The following is a 15,427-nucleotide window of genomic DNA, read 5'->3' on the forward strand; positions in this document are numbered from 1 at the left end:
TAATCATCGTTTCAGTTACTTGTCTATGAAAATGGCAATGGCTCTTGTAAGTCACCTTATGGGTTTAAGCTGTGTAGCCATAAATGCTGGTTGCACCTTATATTTTTAGCACAGTTCTTTAATAGTCTTGAGGTTGAGATAATACGCAAGTCCAAAGAATTCAACCTTAGTTTACCAGATATGAATTGTACGGCTTGCTGTATCCTCGTGAAAACATCAGTTCTGTTGTCTTTGTGATACACAAGGCTCTATGGCCAGTGATATATATACACATACACACACACACACACACACACACACACACACACACACACACACACACACACACACACACACACACACACACACACATATATATAAAACAACCAGCACCCCTAATGTGAACACGTGCAAAGCTGCAAGCTGCATCATATAGACAAAAAAACACAGCAGCACATGTACAAGTTATTGTCTGTCAGGGTGGACACACTTCCGTGTGTCCTGGCAGGACACTGCAGAATTGCCTGTGTGTTGGACGGTTCCAAGTGGGGACGTCCTGGAAGCACACAGAGACCATTCCAGGCTGGAGAGCCTGCGTGCTGGATATAGTACAGACGGTTGGTGTTGGAGACTCCTGGGAGTGGAGTCGTCCTGGAAGCACCTGGAGACCGTAGACCTGGACGGTCTGTGTTGAGGACCTGGGACTGACCTGAAGTCAGTGTAAGGAGTGGAACTTCTGAGAGGTAACCCCGGACAACGAGATTATAATATACAGCAGAGAAGCCTATCTGCTACGTGAACGGTCCAATGTTTCATGGATGTAATGAAATGGACTGTATCCTGTCTGGTTTATGCGGAGTTTGAATAAACTATATGGACTGATATGTGTGAGATATCGTGCCTCAAGTGTTTTTCCTGCTGCCAAGCAAGTATCCCCAAGACCCGTAGCGGGTGAAACGCTACAATAGATAGATAGATAGAATGAGATATATAGACAGATGGATCTATAGATAGATAGATGGAATGAGATAGAAAGATAGGTATGGGGTAGATAGATAGATAGATAGATAGATAGATAGAATGAGATAATATAGACAGTGGGGTCTATAGATAGATAGATAGATAGATGGAGTGAGATAGATAGGTATGGGATAGATAGATAGATAGATACATAGATAGATATATGTATTGATCTATCTATCTATAAATCTATCTCATTCCATCTGTCTATCTCATTTTATCTATCTATAGATAGACTAGATGGTAGCCCGATTCTAACGCATCGGGTATTTTAGAATATGTATGTAGTTTATTTATGAAGATTTTAGAATAATACATTGAATACACAGGATTCGGCCGGACTGCGCCTGTCGCTGATTGTTTGCGGCCGGCCACGTAGTATATAGCACAGCCACGTAGTATATAACAGCCCATGTAGTAAATAGCAGCCACGTAGTATATAGCACAGCCACGTAGTATATAATAGCCCACGTAGTAAGTAGCAGCCACGTAGTATATAGCACAGCCCACGTAGTATATAGCACAGCCCACGGAGTATATAGCACAGCCCACTGAGTATATAGCACAACCACGTATTATATAACACAGCCCACGGAGTATATAGCACAGCCCACGGAGTGTATAACAGCTCACATAGCATATAACACAGCCACGTACTACATAGCAGCCCACACACGCATTATATAACACAGCCCACGTAGTATATAGCACAGCCATGTAGTATATTGCACAGGCCACGCAGTACATTGCACAGGCCACGCAGTACATTGCACAGGCCACGCAGTACATTGCACAGGCCACACAGTACATTGCACAGCCCACGCAGTACATTGCACAGCCCACGCAGTACATTGCACAGCTCACGTAGTACATTGCACAGCTCACGTAGTACATTGCACAGCCCACGTAGTACATTGCACAGCTCACGTAGTACATTGCACAGCCCACGTAGTACATTGCACAGCCCACGTAGTACATTGCACAGCCCACGTAGTACATTGCACAGCCCACGTAGTACATTGCACAGCCCACGTAGTACATTGCACAGCCCACGTAGTACATTGCACAGCCCACGTAGTACATTGCACAGCCCACGTAGTACATTGCACAGCCCACGTAGTACTTTGCACAGCCCACGTAGTACTTTGCACAGCCCACGTAGTATATCGCACAGCCCATATCTATCTATCTATAAATCTATCTATCTCATTCCATCTGTCTATCTCATTTTATCTACTGTATCTATAGATAGATATGAGATATATATGGGATAGATAAATAGATAGAAGGAATGAGAGATATATATATCTATCTATTTATAGATATATCTATCTATAGATAGAAAAAAAGCTGTGTTAGGTCGGAGTTACACTTTACGAGAAACTCGCACAAGTCTCGCACCTCAATACCTGGCACTGCCACCGGCACTCGGACAGGAGCGTGCGGCTGCATAGAAATGCATGCAGCCGTATTCTTCGGTAGCGAGTGCCGGCGGCAGTGCCGGGTATTGAGGTGCGAGACTCGTGCGAGTTTCTCATAAAGTGTGACCCTGGCCTTAAACGCAATATCTGTTTAATAAAAAAAAAAAAAATGGAAAAAAAAATTGCGTGGGTTCCTGCGCAATCTTCAAGTTCAGAGTGGGAAAACCGGCAACTAGGGGCCGATGTTTGTAGCCTGGGAAGGGGTTAATACCCATGGATCTTCCAGGCTATGAATATCAGCCCGCAGCTTCCTGGAGGACCCCCCAAAACAATGACCTGGAGTCCCCCTATAATTTATAGCCAGAAAAGCTACGCAAATTGCTGCAGGCTGATATTTATAGCCTAGAGAGGGGCCATGGATATTGGCCCCCCTGGCTACAAATACCAGTACCCAGCTGTCCCAGAAATGGCGCATCTGTAAGATGCCCCAATTCCAGCGCTTAGCCTCTCTCTTCCCACTGCCCTGTAGTGGTGGCATATGGGATAATAAAGGGTTAATGTCACCTTTGAATTGTAAGGTGACATTAAGCCGGCTTAGTAATGGAGAGGTGTCAATAAGATACCTACCATTACTAATCCTATAGTTGGTAAAGGGTTAATAAAACACACACATATGCAGAATAAAGTATTTTAATGAAATAAAACACTACACAGTTTTACCGTCTTTATTACACTGGTAATCCAAGCGAAACCATTGATCTTCTGAAAAAATAAAATAAACCAACAGTATACTCCCTGGTACGATGCAGTCCTTAATAACGAGTGTCCCACGACGAGTCCTGCTCTGCTACATCTGGATGCCTGACATCCAGACATAGCAGAGCTTGTAGATGACCGCCGGACATCTCCGGTGATTACCTACACTCTAGCTCTCGCGGTCACCTATGGGAGGTGGAGCCGCATATTCATCACTGTAATGAGCGGTACCACGTGACCGCTCATACAGGACAAGCTGCGGCGCTGAGAGGAAGCATCGCGGGAGCTGGGTGAGTATTTTAATGCAAGCGGGCGCGCGCACAGGGGGTGGGAGGCGGGCGGTGACCGGGAACTTTATTTTAAAAACAAAAAAAATAAAAAAAACATGATTTTTCATTCCTTCTCTCCAGCGAACGCTGCTGGGGAGAAGGAATGAATACCGGATTCAGCTCCACACACAGGGGGGACAGCGCTTACTGTAGCGCTGTCTCCTGCACGGTCCGTGTGGTCCTCAGTCGGCACACGGGCGGCACACGGCTGCCGCACGTGTGCCACACTGATGTGTCACGTGAGCACACAGACACGGATAACTCCGGTACTGATTTTTCCGGTACCGGAATTATCTGGACGTGTGAGACTGGCCTAAGAGGTGAGAAATAAGGAGGCGTAGAAATGCTATTTCTTAATGCAGCCATGTGGCGGTATCTGTATACACCGGAGCTGGGGATCCTTTCTTATTTTAGCGATGTACTAACGTCTGATGCGATTGCTATTCCGCTTCTGCAGTGCCGTATGAAGCGTGCCTCTCTGTGCCTTGTGTATAAATCCTATTACAATCCATTGCAGGAGGTTCTCTGGAAACAGTCATCAGTCAGGATGAGCACTTGCCTGAAGACACTATTAGAGAATTTGCTGTGGATATAATTTCTGGGCTCCATTATATTCATGAACTTGGAATACTTTTCTGCGATCTGACACCTCGAAAGGTAAGACCTAAATTGTTATCATATTGTGAAATGGAATATGGCTGGGATCCTGCCACTTGGTTATGGACGATGCACCATCCAAGGGGACTTCACTGGTCAGGACTAAGCTGTTGTCATGCTAAGCTTTTCAGTCCCAAGCATCTCTGTTATAGGGTAAGTTCACACAGGGCGTTTTTGCTGCCTTTTTTTCTGCTAATTTTCAGCTGTTTTTTACAGTGCCAGCAAAGCTTATGAGATTTCAGAAATCTCATGCACACAAATTTGGTTTTTGTGTGATCAGTATTTTGTGCTTTGTAACGTTTTTTTGACACAGGGCATGTCACTTCTTTCAGCTTTTTTTTTTTCAGCGTTTTCCACCCATTGACTTGAATGGATGTTGAAAAAACGCTGCAAATACGCAGTTTGACTTTTCCTGCAGCGTATTTGCTGCAGAAAAATCAAGGACAGCCGGATGTGACGTCACCCTCGGCTCTGCTACATCTAGATAGCAGGCTGCATAATGCGTCCATGCAGCCTGCCATCAAGCAGAGCGGACCCGATCGCCATTCACTTGAATGGGGGGCCCGACATTACAGTGTTTGACACGCTGTCATATGCATGACAGCACGGCAGACAGTGCGGCAAACACCGCTTCTGATCGGTGGGGAAATCATCCCTGCTGGTCAGAGAGCTGCGGCTCCCCGCTGTCAGAAGTGATTGGAGGTGTAAACTTCACCTCTGATCACTGGTGTCAGCTGATGGGACTACTACTCCCTTCATGTGACACCTGCCGCCACTAATTACAATGAGCAGGAGCGACGGATGGGAGTTTTCTTCTGCCGCTCTTGTAGCTATAAATAAATTTAAAAACGGTGTGGGTCCACCCCTACTTTTGATAACCAGCCAGACCAAATTCACAGCTGGGGGCTACAACCCTCAGCTGTTAGCTTCAACTAGGCTGGTTATCAAAAATAGAGGGGTCCTCATGCTTTTTTCTTTTTTAAATAATTTAAAAAAACTGCGTGGGGTCCCCCCATTATTGACAACCAGCCCTTGCAAAAGCTCACAGCTGGGGGCTGGTATTCTCAGGCTGGTAAGGGGCCATCTCTCACAGCTACCCGCAACCTGGACCGAGGGGCGCTAAACGACATCTTAGTGCTCGCGTGCACTAAAGAAAATACTCCGGGTTACATCACAGGGAGCAGCCGTCTCTGCGACACATACCTCCCATTGACTACACGGCCATTAGTCTCCTTACAACATGTAAAGGGTGCATTCTAATGAGTTATTGGACTGAAAAGGATCAGATACCGCTATTCTGTCTGTCCTGCCCATGTGAGGGCCTACATATAGTACACATGTGGTCAAAATTGTTGGTACCCCTCGTTTAATGACAGAAAAATCCACAATGGTCACAGAAATAACTTGAATCTGACAAAAGTTATTACTTTTTATTCTAAAGGGAACCTTTCACCATAGAAAAGCTATTAGCCTGCACATATGGGGTTAATATGCAGGTTAATAACGTTAGCAACCTGCCCGCGCTTAGCTGAACGCTGCAAGGAGAAAATTAACTTTATTCCCTGCAGCCTTCCTGTTTCAGTCACAGAGTGGCGCCGGCACGAGTCTAGTGACGGCTCTGAGTATGGAGAGCCGCATCTGTAATCACGACCTCGACCGTGACTGACAGCCGGACCCATTGCAAAGCCAGCGTCCGCCATGGCCGGGGGCACAGTTACAGCCGCTGCACTGTATACTCAGAGTGTGACTAAACCAGCACTGACGCCATCCCGTTACTGGAACCGAACGCTGCCCAGGAGAATGAGGGTTATTTGCTCCCCGCAGCACTCAGCTAATTGCAGGCTCCGGGCAAGGTAGTAACGCTAATAACTTGTAATTCACCCCGTATCTGCAACTTAATAGCATTTTTCTGGTGACAGGTTCTCTTTAAATGCTAACTAACTATACTTTAAGGTAACCTTTTTTCATGATAAGCTGTGTTTACATGCGGAGTAACACTTTTCTGGCCTTTATGACTTGTATCCTGTTTTTTCACTAGTTTTCCTCTCAGTAGACATGATCTCTAGTTTGCAGTTGTCTCTGAGCTGGTGGGAGGAGACAAGCTGCTATGATATCTTCCATAGGAGCACACAGACAGAAGCAGCAGAGGCATGGAGAACATTATGTCATAATTCTGAGCAGTGTATCTGTGCATTCAACTCTGACATCTATCTATCTATCTATCTATCTATCTATCTATCTATCTATCTATCTATCTATCTATATATATATATATATATATAGCATCGTGATTACTCGCTAATCCCGCCCCCTGCACAGTAGCTCCACCCCCACACATCACCACACATAATCCCGCCCCCCTCCACTCTACCACACATAATCCCGCCCCCCCACCACATTACCGCACATAATCCCTCCCCCCGCCATATTACCACACATAATCCGGCCCCCCACATTACCACACGAGGCTCCATCCCCACACATTACCACACGAGGCTCTGTCCCCACACATTACCACACGAGGCTCTGTCCTCACACATTACCACACGAGGCTCCGTCCCCACACATTACCACACGAGGCTCTGTCCTCACACATTACCACACGAGGCTCTGTCCCCACACATTACTACACGAGGCTCTGTCCCCACACATTACCATATGAGGCTCCGTCCCCACCCATTACCACACGAGGCTCCTTCCCCACACATTACCACACGAGGCTGTGTCCCCACACATTACCACACGAGGCTCCGTCCTCACACAGTACCACATGAGGCTCCGTCCCTTCACATTACCACACGAGGCTCTGTCCCCACACATTACCACACGAGGCTCTGTCCACACACATTACCACACGAGGCTCCGTCCCCACACATTACCACACGAGGCTGTGTCCCCACACATTACCACACGAGGCTCTGTCCCCACACATTACCACACGAGGCTCCGTCCCCACCCATTACCACACGAGGCTCCTTCCCCACACATTACCACACGAGGCTGTGTCCCCACACATTACCACACGAGGCTCCGTCCTCACACAGTACCACATGAGGCTCCGTCCCTTCACACTACCACACGAGGCTCTGTCCCCACACATTACCACACGAGGCTCTGTCCACACACATTACCACACGAGGCTCCGTCCCCACACATTACCACACGAGGCTGTGTCCCCACACATTACCACACGAGGCTCTGTCCCCACACATTACCACACGAGGCTCCGTCCCCACACATTACCACACGAGGCTGTGTCCCCACACATTACCACACGAGGCTCCGTCCCCCCATATTACCACACGAGGCTGTGTCCCCACACATTACCACACGAGGCTCTGTCCCCACACATTACCACACAAATCCAGTTTGCTTTTGATATTACAGTGTGAATAAAATGTATTAGTATTATTCTATTTTTAATTAATATTATTGTTATTAACTTCATCTTAAGTTAATTTACCACCTGCGTAAGCGCTATTGAATGCTGTCATTATTTACTTTAGTTTAATCACTAGCAGCGCTAATTAGATAGAAATGAGCATGCCGAGCGTTAGCTGGCTGGAAACAGCTAGTAACTGAATATTCTTGCAAGAAATCTGCAGCACCATGTGTTTCTGTATCTGTGTATGGCTCTGCTCCTCTCTTCTTCTCCACTTTACAAAGGTTTGGATTTTCTGTGTAACCTGACACTTCCCGGTGAGGGCAGTCTGTCGTGCTTTGACCAAGATGGATTTGAGCTGTTTCAGAGTGAATGATAAATTCAGCAGCTAAGGGATATTGAAAGAGGTGTCTAATAAGTGGAGAAAGAAGCTGATTTTTCAATTTGTTAGTTTGCTGGAATGATTTAGTTCACATGATATGACAACATGGAGCGTAAAGCATTAAATTGGTAATACAATGAAACTTCTTAAACAGAATCTGTCAGCAGGTTTTTGCTATGTAATCAGAGAGCAGTATGATGTTGGGACAGACAGCTTTATTCCAGCGATGTGTCGCTTAGTTTACTGGGTGAAGCAGCTGTGACAGAATCCGTTTTCTCTACTGAATTTTTATCAGAGCTTGGAATGCTGAGCTGTGTGTAACCCCTCCCACACCACTGATTGGCAGATTTCTGTGTACATGGTATAGTGACAGAGAGCTCCTAATCACTACTGGGGGTGTGGTTGAAGTAGGTGGTAATCTCCTGCAGTGATAATCTCCTGCTGATAAAACACTGATTGTATTTAAGCAACAAAACACAGCTCAGTAAGTGACAAATTGCTGGAATCTGGGTCTCTGCTCTTATATCATTGTGCTCTCAGATTCCTTAGCAAAAATCTGGTGATAGATTACTTTTAAGAAGACCACCCCAACATTTTTAGTTCTACCACATAGTATAGATGCTGGCTATCTCCATTGAGAATACCAATTCCTGCATCCCCTCCCAGACGACCACTTTTTAAAAGCAAGTTTAGGTGGTCGTCTCATAGGTTTGCACTGTATTCAGCTGGAGTTTGTTTCTTCTCAATACTGGCACTGTGCATGGGAACGGACATGCAGATTATCCCAGGGGTCTGCTCCAACTAGACCTTTATTTACTGCACAGCAAAGTTCCTGGGAAGGTCATGGACAAAATCTGCTTTACTTTCTCTTCATGAGAAATGATTTTAGGGAATATTACACTCATTTAATTGGCTTTTTTTCTGTCAAGAGCATTGAACTATTGATAAGTCAAGAAATTTGCAAGCCATCTTTTGTGTAGTTGCATGGGGCATTTTTACACCAGTAGCCGGTCATTCTGCCCAGACCCATCCCTGGCTTCAACTACACAGAGCCCAGATGTGAGTATGACCATGTGGGGACCCATAGTGCTCACTGCATGGCTCAGTGAGGCGCCCACAATACAGCATGCATGGACATATGCCACAATGGTATTATCCTTCCAGGGGCCCATAAAGCCCTATGGGCAGTGTATTCAGGATGCATACAACACCATTTGGCATGTGACAGGATGGGCCAGAAACATTTATAGTGTCACACTGAAAAAAATAAAAATAAAATATATATATATATATATATATATATATATATATATATATATATATATATATACATACATACATACATACATACATACATACATACATACATACATACATACATACATACATACACATATATATATATATATACATATACACACACACACACACACACACACACACACACACACACACACACACACACGCACACACATATATGTACACTGTGCTGTTATAAAGTCAGAGTACAGGGGTGTAGTATTTGGTATTCACATCCTCTGAAGTGTACAAGCAATCCCAGTGCAAACACTGTTCTGGCAGGGTGAGTGTGTTGGCCTGATGTGACATGGCTGTAATACTGTAATACTGTGCTAAAAGCTTGTGTGATGATTTTATGTGATAAGAAGCCAATCAGAATTTCTAACAGCCCCATAGGGAGATGCCATTGTAATATGCCCACAGTTCATCCCAGGACTACAGGTCACTTTTTGTTTTTATTGCCTATTATATATTAGAATATATACTTAATAATAAAAATATTATTTATATATTCAACAATAAAAGCTAAAAGAAGAAAAAATATATATAGTATAATATACAATTTGTGTGATTATTATTATTTATTTGTTTTGTCTTTTAAGATTCTGCTGGATGGACCTGGCACCTTAAAGCTAACCAACTTCAGCTTCTCAAAGGCAGATGGTGAAAACCTCGAAGAATTCTTTGCAATGGTTGGATCAGAGGAAACTTCAGGTGACAATGGGGAAACTACACCGCGGAGAAACCTGAGGAACCGCATTAAAGGTAAATAACTGGCCTAGTTTTCTACTTATTCAAAATTGATTTTGACAAGCTCTTTAAATTCCATCAATCTAAGGCCAGGAATTTGTACAAATAACTCTTTCCTAAGTAATGAATACCACACCGCTCTGATGGTCTCCGTTACTTGTGACTTCACGCCCGTCAGTCATCTGACTGCTGCAGCTAGTCATTGGCGTCAGCAGTCACACTGGTTAATATGTCACATGACCGCTGAAGTCCTTGATGGCTGAATAGATACCATGAATGATGAACACAACGTCATTGCTGCAGGTGTGATGTGGCAATGTATAGGTAAGTAGTGCTTATTTTTTTATTTTATGCCACTTTCCTGCTTGTTTTTCAATAATCCAAGATAAGCCTTTTAACATATTAAATGAATGTCTAAGAAGGTAACACTGTGCTCCATGTGCGAATCTGTTACGCCAAAAAAAAAACCCAAAACAATAATAATACAACCAGGCTCAATGCTCAAATGTGTCTTTGTCCATAGACAAACATGTAAACCAAAGAAAAGCTCTCATATCATCATAATTTTATTTTTTATTATATAATTTAGTGAATATCATTATTGCATATAAATGCCCATATGATCTGCTTGTTCAAAGCAGTTTACAGGCACAGTAGTAAGTCTATGCTTCTCTACACGTGTCTGACGGTACAGACACTTACTGACAGGTGGCTCCTGCCCGGTCTACAAATCTGGCACTCGCACCAGACACGAGTGTGAACTTCATCTAAAAGGGAATTTTATTCTAGCTCTGTTATCTGTATTGTGCACTGTAGTGTATGTAATACATTGGGTTTTCTTTTTTAGGATCTCCAGTTTATGCTGCCCCAGAAATAATCAAGGGTGCAGATTTCTCCATATTGAGTGATCTTTGGTCTTTAGGATGTATCTTTTATGAAATGTTCACTGGTAAGTTACATGAAACACAATTTTGTGTCTCTTATCTTTAAATGTGAGTATGTGAATGCTGAATTTACAGTTGAATATAAATACATAAAAAGACACATATACATGTTATTTTCAATATCTGATAAGCAGAATAAACCTTTCCTGTTTTAGGTCAATTAAGATTACCACAATCTATATATATATAAAGCTGAGTGTATGTGTGTGTGTGTGTGTGTGTGTGTGTGTGTGTGTGTGTGTGTGTGTGTGTGTGTGTGTGTGTGTGTGTGTGTGTGTGTGTATTTATCAAGCCACGCCAACTCCACATAGCCGTGTCTAGAATGGAGTTTCTCCTGCGAGGCATGATGTCAAGGGAAAGAGAGGAGCCTCATGGATTACACCGCTGTGCTCATAACAGGAAGTTGCTTTGCACGTGTGAGGGGAAGAGAGGAGTGAGGGGAAAATGAGAGATGGGGGCGGGGGGGGATGAGAGATATGAGAGGAGTGAGGGGGAAAATGAGAGGAGTGAGGTGCTGCTGCAGTATGAAGCTGGGTATAGAGAAGAGTGAGGCGCTGCAGGTGGAGGCTGTGTATAAGGCCACATTCACACGTTCAGTATTTGGTCAGTATTTTACCTCAGTATTTATAAGCCAAAACCACGAGTGAAAGAAAAATACAGAAGTGGTGACGTGTTTCTTATATACTTTTCCTCTGATTGTTTTACTCCAAGTTTTAGCTTACAAATACTGAGGTAAAATACTGACCAAATAACGTGTGAGCGAGGTCTAAAGGAGAAAAGTGTGGTGCTGCAGAAGAAATAGGCTGTGTATATGATACGCTTTATTGCACTTAGTGCAATTTCTCTCAGGTGTTTCCAATTGTATATGAAAGAGGAGTGTGAATAAAATACTATCAATACATGGGTAATCATTTAGTTAATTTGTGTTGCAAATCTGTAGTGTTGCATATATGATATCAAATGTTTTTATGTGCAATATAATCATTATAATTTGTTATAACTAACCACAGTTAGTTACTATGCCCGGGCAACGCCGAGCTCTTCAGCTAGTTATTAATATTTGCCAAATGCCAGAATAATAAGAGAGAGAATGTTTTAAGGCATTTTTATTACTTACTGCAAAGTCAAAAGTTTTAATTAGTGTTTGGTTCCAATTCCCTTAAAATGACTTGGGTCAAATGTTTGGGATATCCTTCCACAAGCTTCTCACAATAGTTGGTTGGAATTTGGGCCCATTTCTTCTGACAAAACTGGTGTAACTGATCCAGGCTTGTAGGTCACCTTGCTCGCACCTGCCTTTTCAGCTTTGCCCATACATTTTCAATAGGATTGAGATCAGGGCTTTGTGATGGCCGCTCCAAAACATTGACTGTGCGCGTTGCTGATTGGTCGTGGCAATGGTCATGGGCGTTTTGCCACGACCAATCAGCGACTTGGATTCCATGACAGACAGAGGCCGCGACCAATGAATATCCGTGACAGAAAGAAAGAAAGACAGACGTAAGTGACCCTTAGACAATTATATAGTAGATATCTCCTTCTATTTACTGATATGTGTAATAAAAGCCCAGTTACCGGTCAAGGCAGCGATTATCAAGTCTTCACCTTAACTGATGAAGTAGCGTACATTTCACAGGGCAAACGAGAACAGCAAGGTGGTCAGGGAAAAATGAGACTAGAGAGAATGTAAGCCCCCCCACTCAAGCCATAAAGCAATACAGAGGGGGTCTCATGTCCTCATGAACCCTGCTTGGGTAGTTTTTGTTAGGGCTTTTATTTTGAGCCATTTTATGTTAACACAAAGTCAGAATCTGTGGTGATTTGTGACAGTCTATTTTTAGCCAATTTTGAGCGGCAAGCCTTCTGCATTTTGATTGGTTGTAAGAGCTTTTGGCGGTTTTTTCAAGATATATAGCCTGATTGGCAGTTCTATTTACCTCAGTTGCTGGCGCAGAGCAAAGAAGAGACACCGCGCTATCATGGAGAAGCTTATGCAGGAGTTTTTAGCTAGGGCCGGGGGTGAGGACGGCTTGGACTGGCTAAAAAGCTGTCTGGCCATGAAACAGTTACCGGCAGCCCCCGAAGCCATTCCTTCCCCTCACGAACCGGAGTCCCTTCCTCCGCAGTCAAGCCCAGTGCCCGCCGCCCAGACTGATGCAAGCTCCGGACCTCGCCTCAGGAAGCCGAGGTCTGCTCCATCTGCAGCAGCAAGTTCTCCAGCCCCTAGGCGCACAGTACGTGACACAAGTAAGAAGCGGCAGCGCCGTACCTCAGCGAAGTCCCGCAGCCCTGTGCGGGATGTCGGCCATCGCCCTCAGGATGAGCTCTCAACGTCACAGGAGACGGCCGGAAGATCAAGAGAGGGGCAGGGCCGTAAAAGCGCCGCGGTCCCCTCCTCTTCTCGTTCCAGAGCGGCCATCTTTGCATCAGAACAGCAAGGAAGGTCGGCTCTATTAGTGCCAGAACAATCCTCCAAGGATGAAGAAGACCTTCAATCAAGTGCTATCAGAGAGCTGTGCTCACCTATTCCCGTGGGCTCGAGCGCAGGCGGCTCTGGGGAGCGTCGTCAGGAAATACAGCATTCCAGGGGTGAGATCTCTAACATTTCTTTTCCTCACGGTAATTTGAGGGATATTATTAAATCTGTCATTTGTGAAACATTGGGGGATGTGGTATCCCTTCCCCCAGGGGTATCTGGTATTAATGCTGCACGTTCTGAAGTGCCTTCTCTTAGCACCACTCCTCTGAATCCTTTTAAGGAGGCACTAACGTGCGAGCTGTCCCCGTTAGGTTTCCACTTAAGCCCTTCTGTGAAGGAGCTCATTTGGAACAATAACTATATCGACCTGTTTTCTCTGCTTCCTCGCAGGGATCATCCCCCAAAGTTAGTAAAAAAAGAGGATAAGTCGGATTTTGAGGACAGTAAGCGTGGTATTAGATCCTTTAATAATTGGATTCAGGCCTTCGCTATATATGCTGCAGTTTTGGGGGAGAAATCCCCTAATCTCTGCAGCAGCTTGTTTCAGCACGTTGATATTATTTTAGAAGCGTATAGAAACTTTGGCGGGGCTGCCTGGCTTCACTACGACGAGGCATTTAGACACAAGTTATCAGTTCACCCAGAGGTCAAATGGGGTACGAAGGATATTGGCCTGTGGATTAATCTCATGCTCCCATCGAGGCATGTTGACACCAGACAGGCAGCTAATCCCTTTCCTAAAAAAGGCGTCTGCTTTGCCTCCAACGAGTCCTTTTGCAAGTGGAGTAATAACTGCAGGTTCAGACACGAGTGTTCGTTCTGCGGCAATCCCCACCCCATGTCCAAATGCTTTAAGAAGTAAGCGGCCCAGCAATCTTCAGGTAAAGACCTTAACTTTAAAGGCCCGGACACCAGTGAGACTGGAAAATATGGTCCATTGGCTAAACAGATTCCCAAACAAGGAGAGTAGCCGACTCTTGTTTGATGGTTTTTATTTTGGTTTTTATGTTCCTCACTTTGAAGGGAAGGGTTGCATTATAGTCAAAAATTTATCCTCCATTTCTGCTTTTCCGGAAGTTGCTAGGGAAAAAATCTTTAACGAATTAGAATTAGGCAGGGTGGCTGGCCCCTTTTCGTCTCCTCCATTTGAAAATTTTCGCATCTCACCCTTAGGGGTGGTTCCTAAAAAAGATTCCGGTTCACTTCGCTTAATCCACCATTTATCTTATCCTCCGGGTCAGTCGCTAAATGACGAAGTGGACAAGGATTTGTGTTCAGTGTCCTACTCTTCTTTCGACGGTGCTTTGGAGTTGCTAAGAAAATTTGGCTATTTAGCTTTAATGGCTAAATCCGATATTAAATCGGCTTTCAGGCTCTTACCAGTTCACCCTACGGGTTTCAATTCTTTGGGTTTCCACTTCGATAACTGTTTCTTTTTCGATAAATGCCTTCCAATGGGCTTTTCATTGTCCTGCTTTTACTTCGAAACTTTTTCAAGTTTTCTTCATTGGGTATTACAGTCCAGCTGTGTTCAGGCTGGAATTTTGCACTATCTTGACGATTTCCTTTTTGTTGGCCCTCCTCATTCCCCTGCATGTAAGGCTACTTTGGACAATTTTTTACAGCTGTGCGCACACTTTGGCGTACCAATCGCCCATGAGAAAACGGTCGGTCCATGTAATATGATCGAATTCTTAGGGATTACAATCGACTCAAAAAAAATGGAAGCTATTCTTCCCGAGCTTAAGGTTAGGAAACTGCGCTTTGCCCTCTCTAAATTTTTGGCTAGTGACAAAATTACCCTAAAGGATTTACAGGCGTTATTAGGCCTCCTTAATTTTGCTCTTCGGGTAATCCCAATGGGTCGTGTATTTTCAAGAAGCCTTTATGAAGCCACTAAAGGGGTTTCTTCGCCTAAGCTTCACATCAGAGTTCGCTCGGAGCTCAAGGAGGATGCGAAAATTTGGTTATCATTTTTGTCCGACTTTAATGGCAGATCAATTTTACAAGCTCCCTTCGTCAACGCAGA

At 44.4% G+C, this 15,427-nt stretch overlaps 1 protein-coding gene across 2 annotated transcripts in view; it reads left to right on the forward strand.

Moving 5' to 3' along the window:
* Positions 1-15,427, forward strand: part of ULK4 (unc-51 like kinase 4) — a 1,043,381-nt gene that overhangs the window by 23,566 nt on the left and 1,004,388 nt on the right. For both annotated transcript variants that reach the window (XM_077269069.1, XM_077269068.1), the window contains exons 4-6: positions 4,023-4,162; positions 9,828-9,990; positions 10,823-10,924. In XM_077269069.1, coding sequence (XP_077125184.1) covers positions 4,023-4,162; positions 9,828-9,990; positions 10,823-10,924 — 405 coding nt within the window. The remainder of the gene's footprint in view (positions 1-4,022; positions 4,163-9,827; positions 9,991-10,822; positions 10,925-15,427) is intronic.

This window comes from Ranitomeya variabilis, chromosome 6, assembly GCF_051348905.1.
Source record: "Ranitomeya variabilis isolate aRanVar5 chromosome 6, aRanVar5.hap1, whole genome shotgun sequence".
Classification (NCBI taxonomy): domain Eukaryota; kingdom Metazoa; phylum Chordata; class Amphibia; order Anura; family Dendrobatidae; genus Ranitomeya; species Ranitomeya variabilis.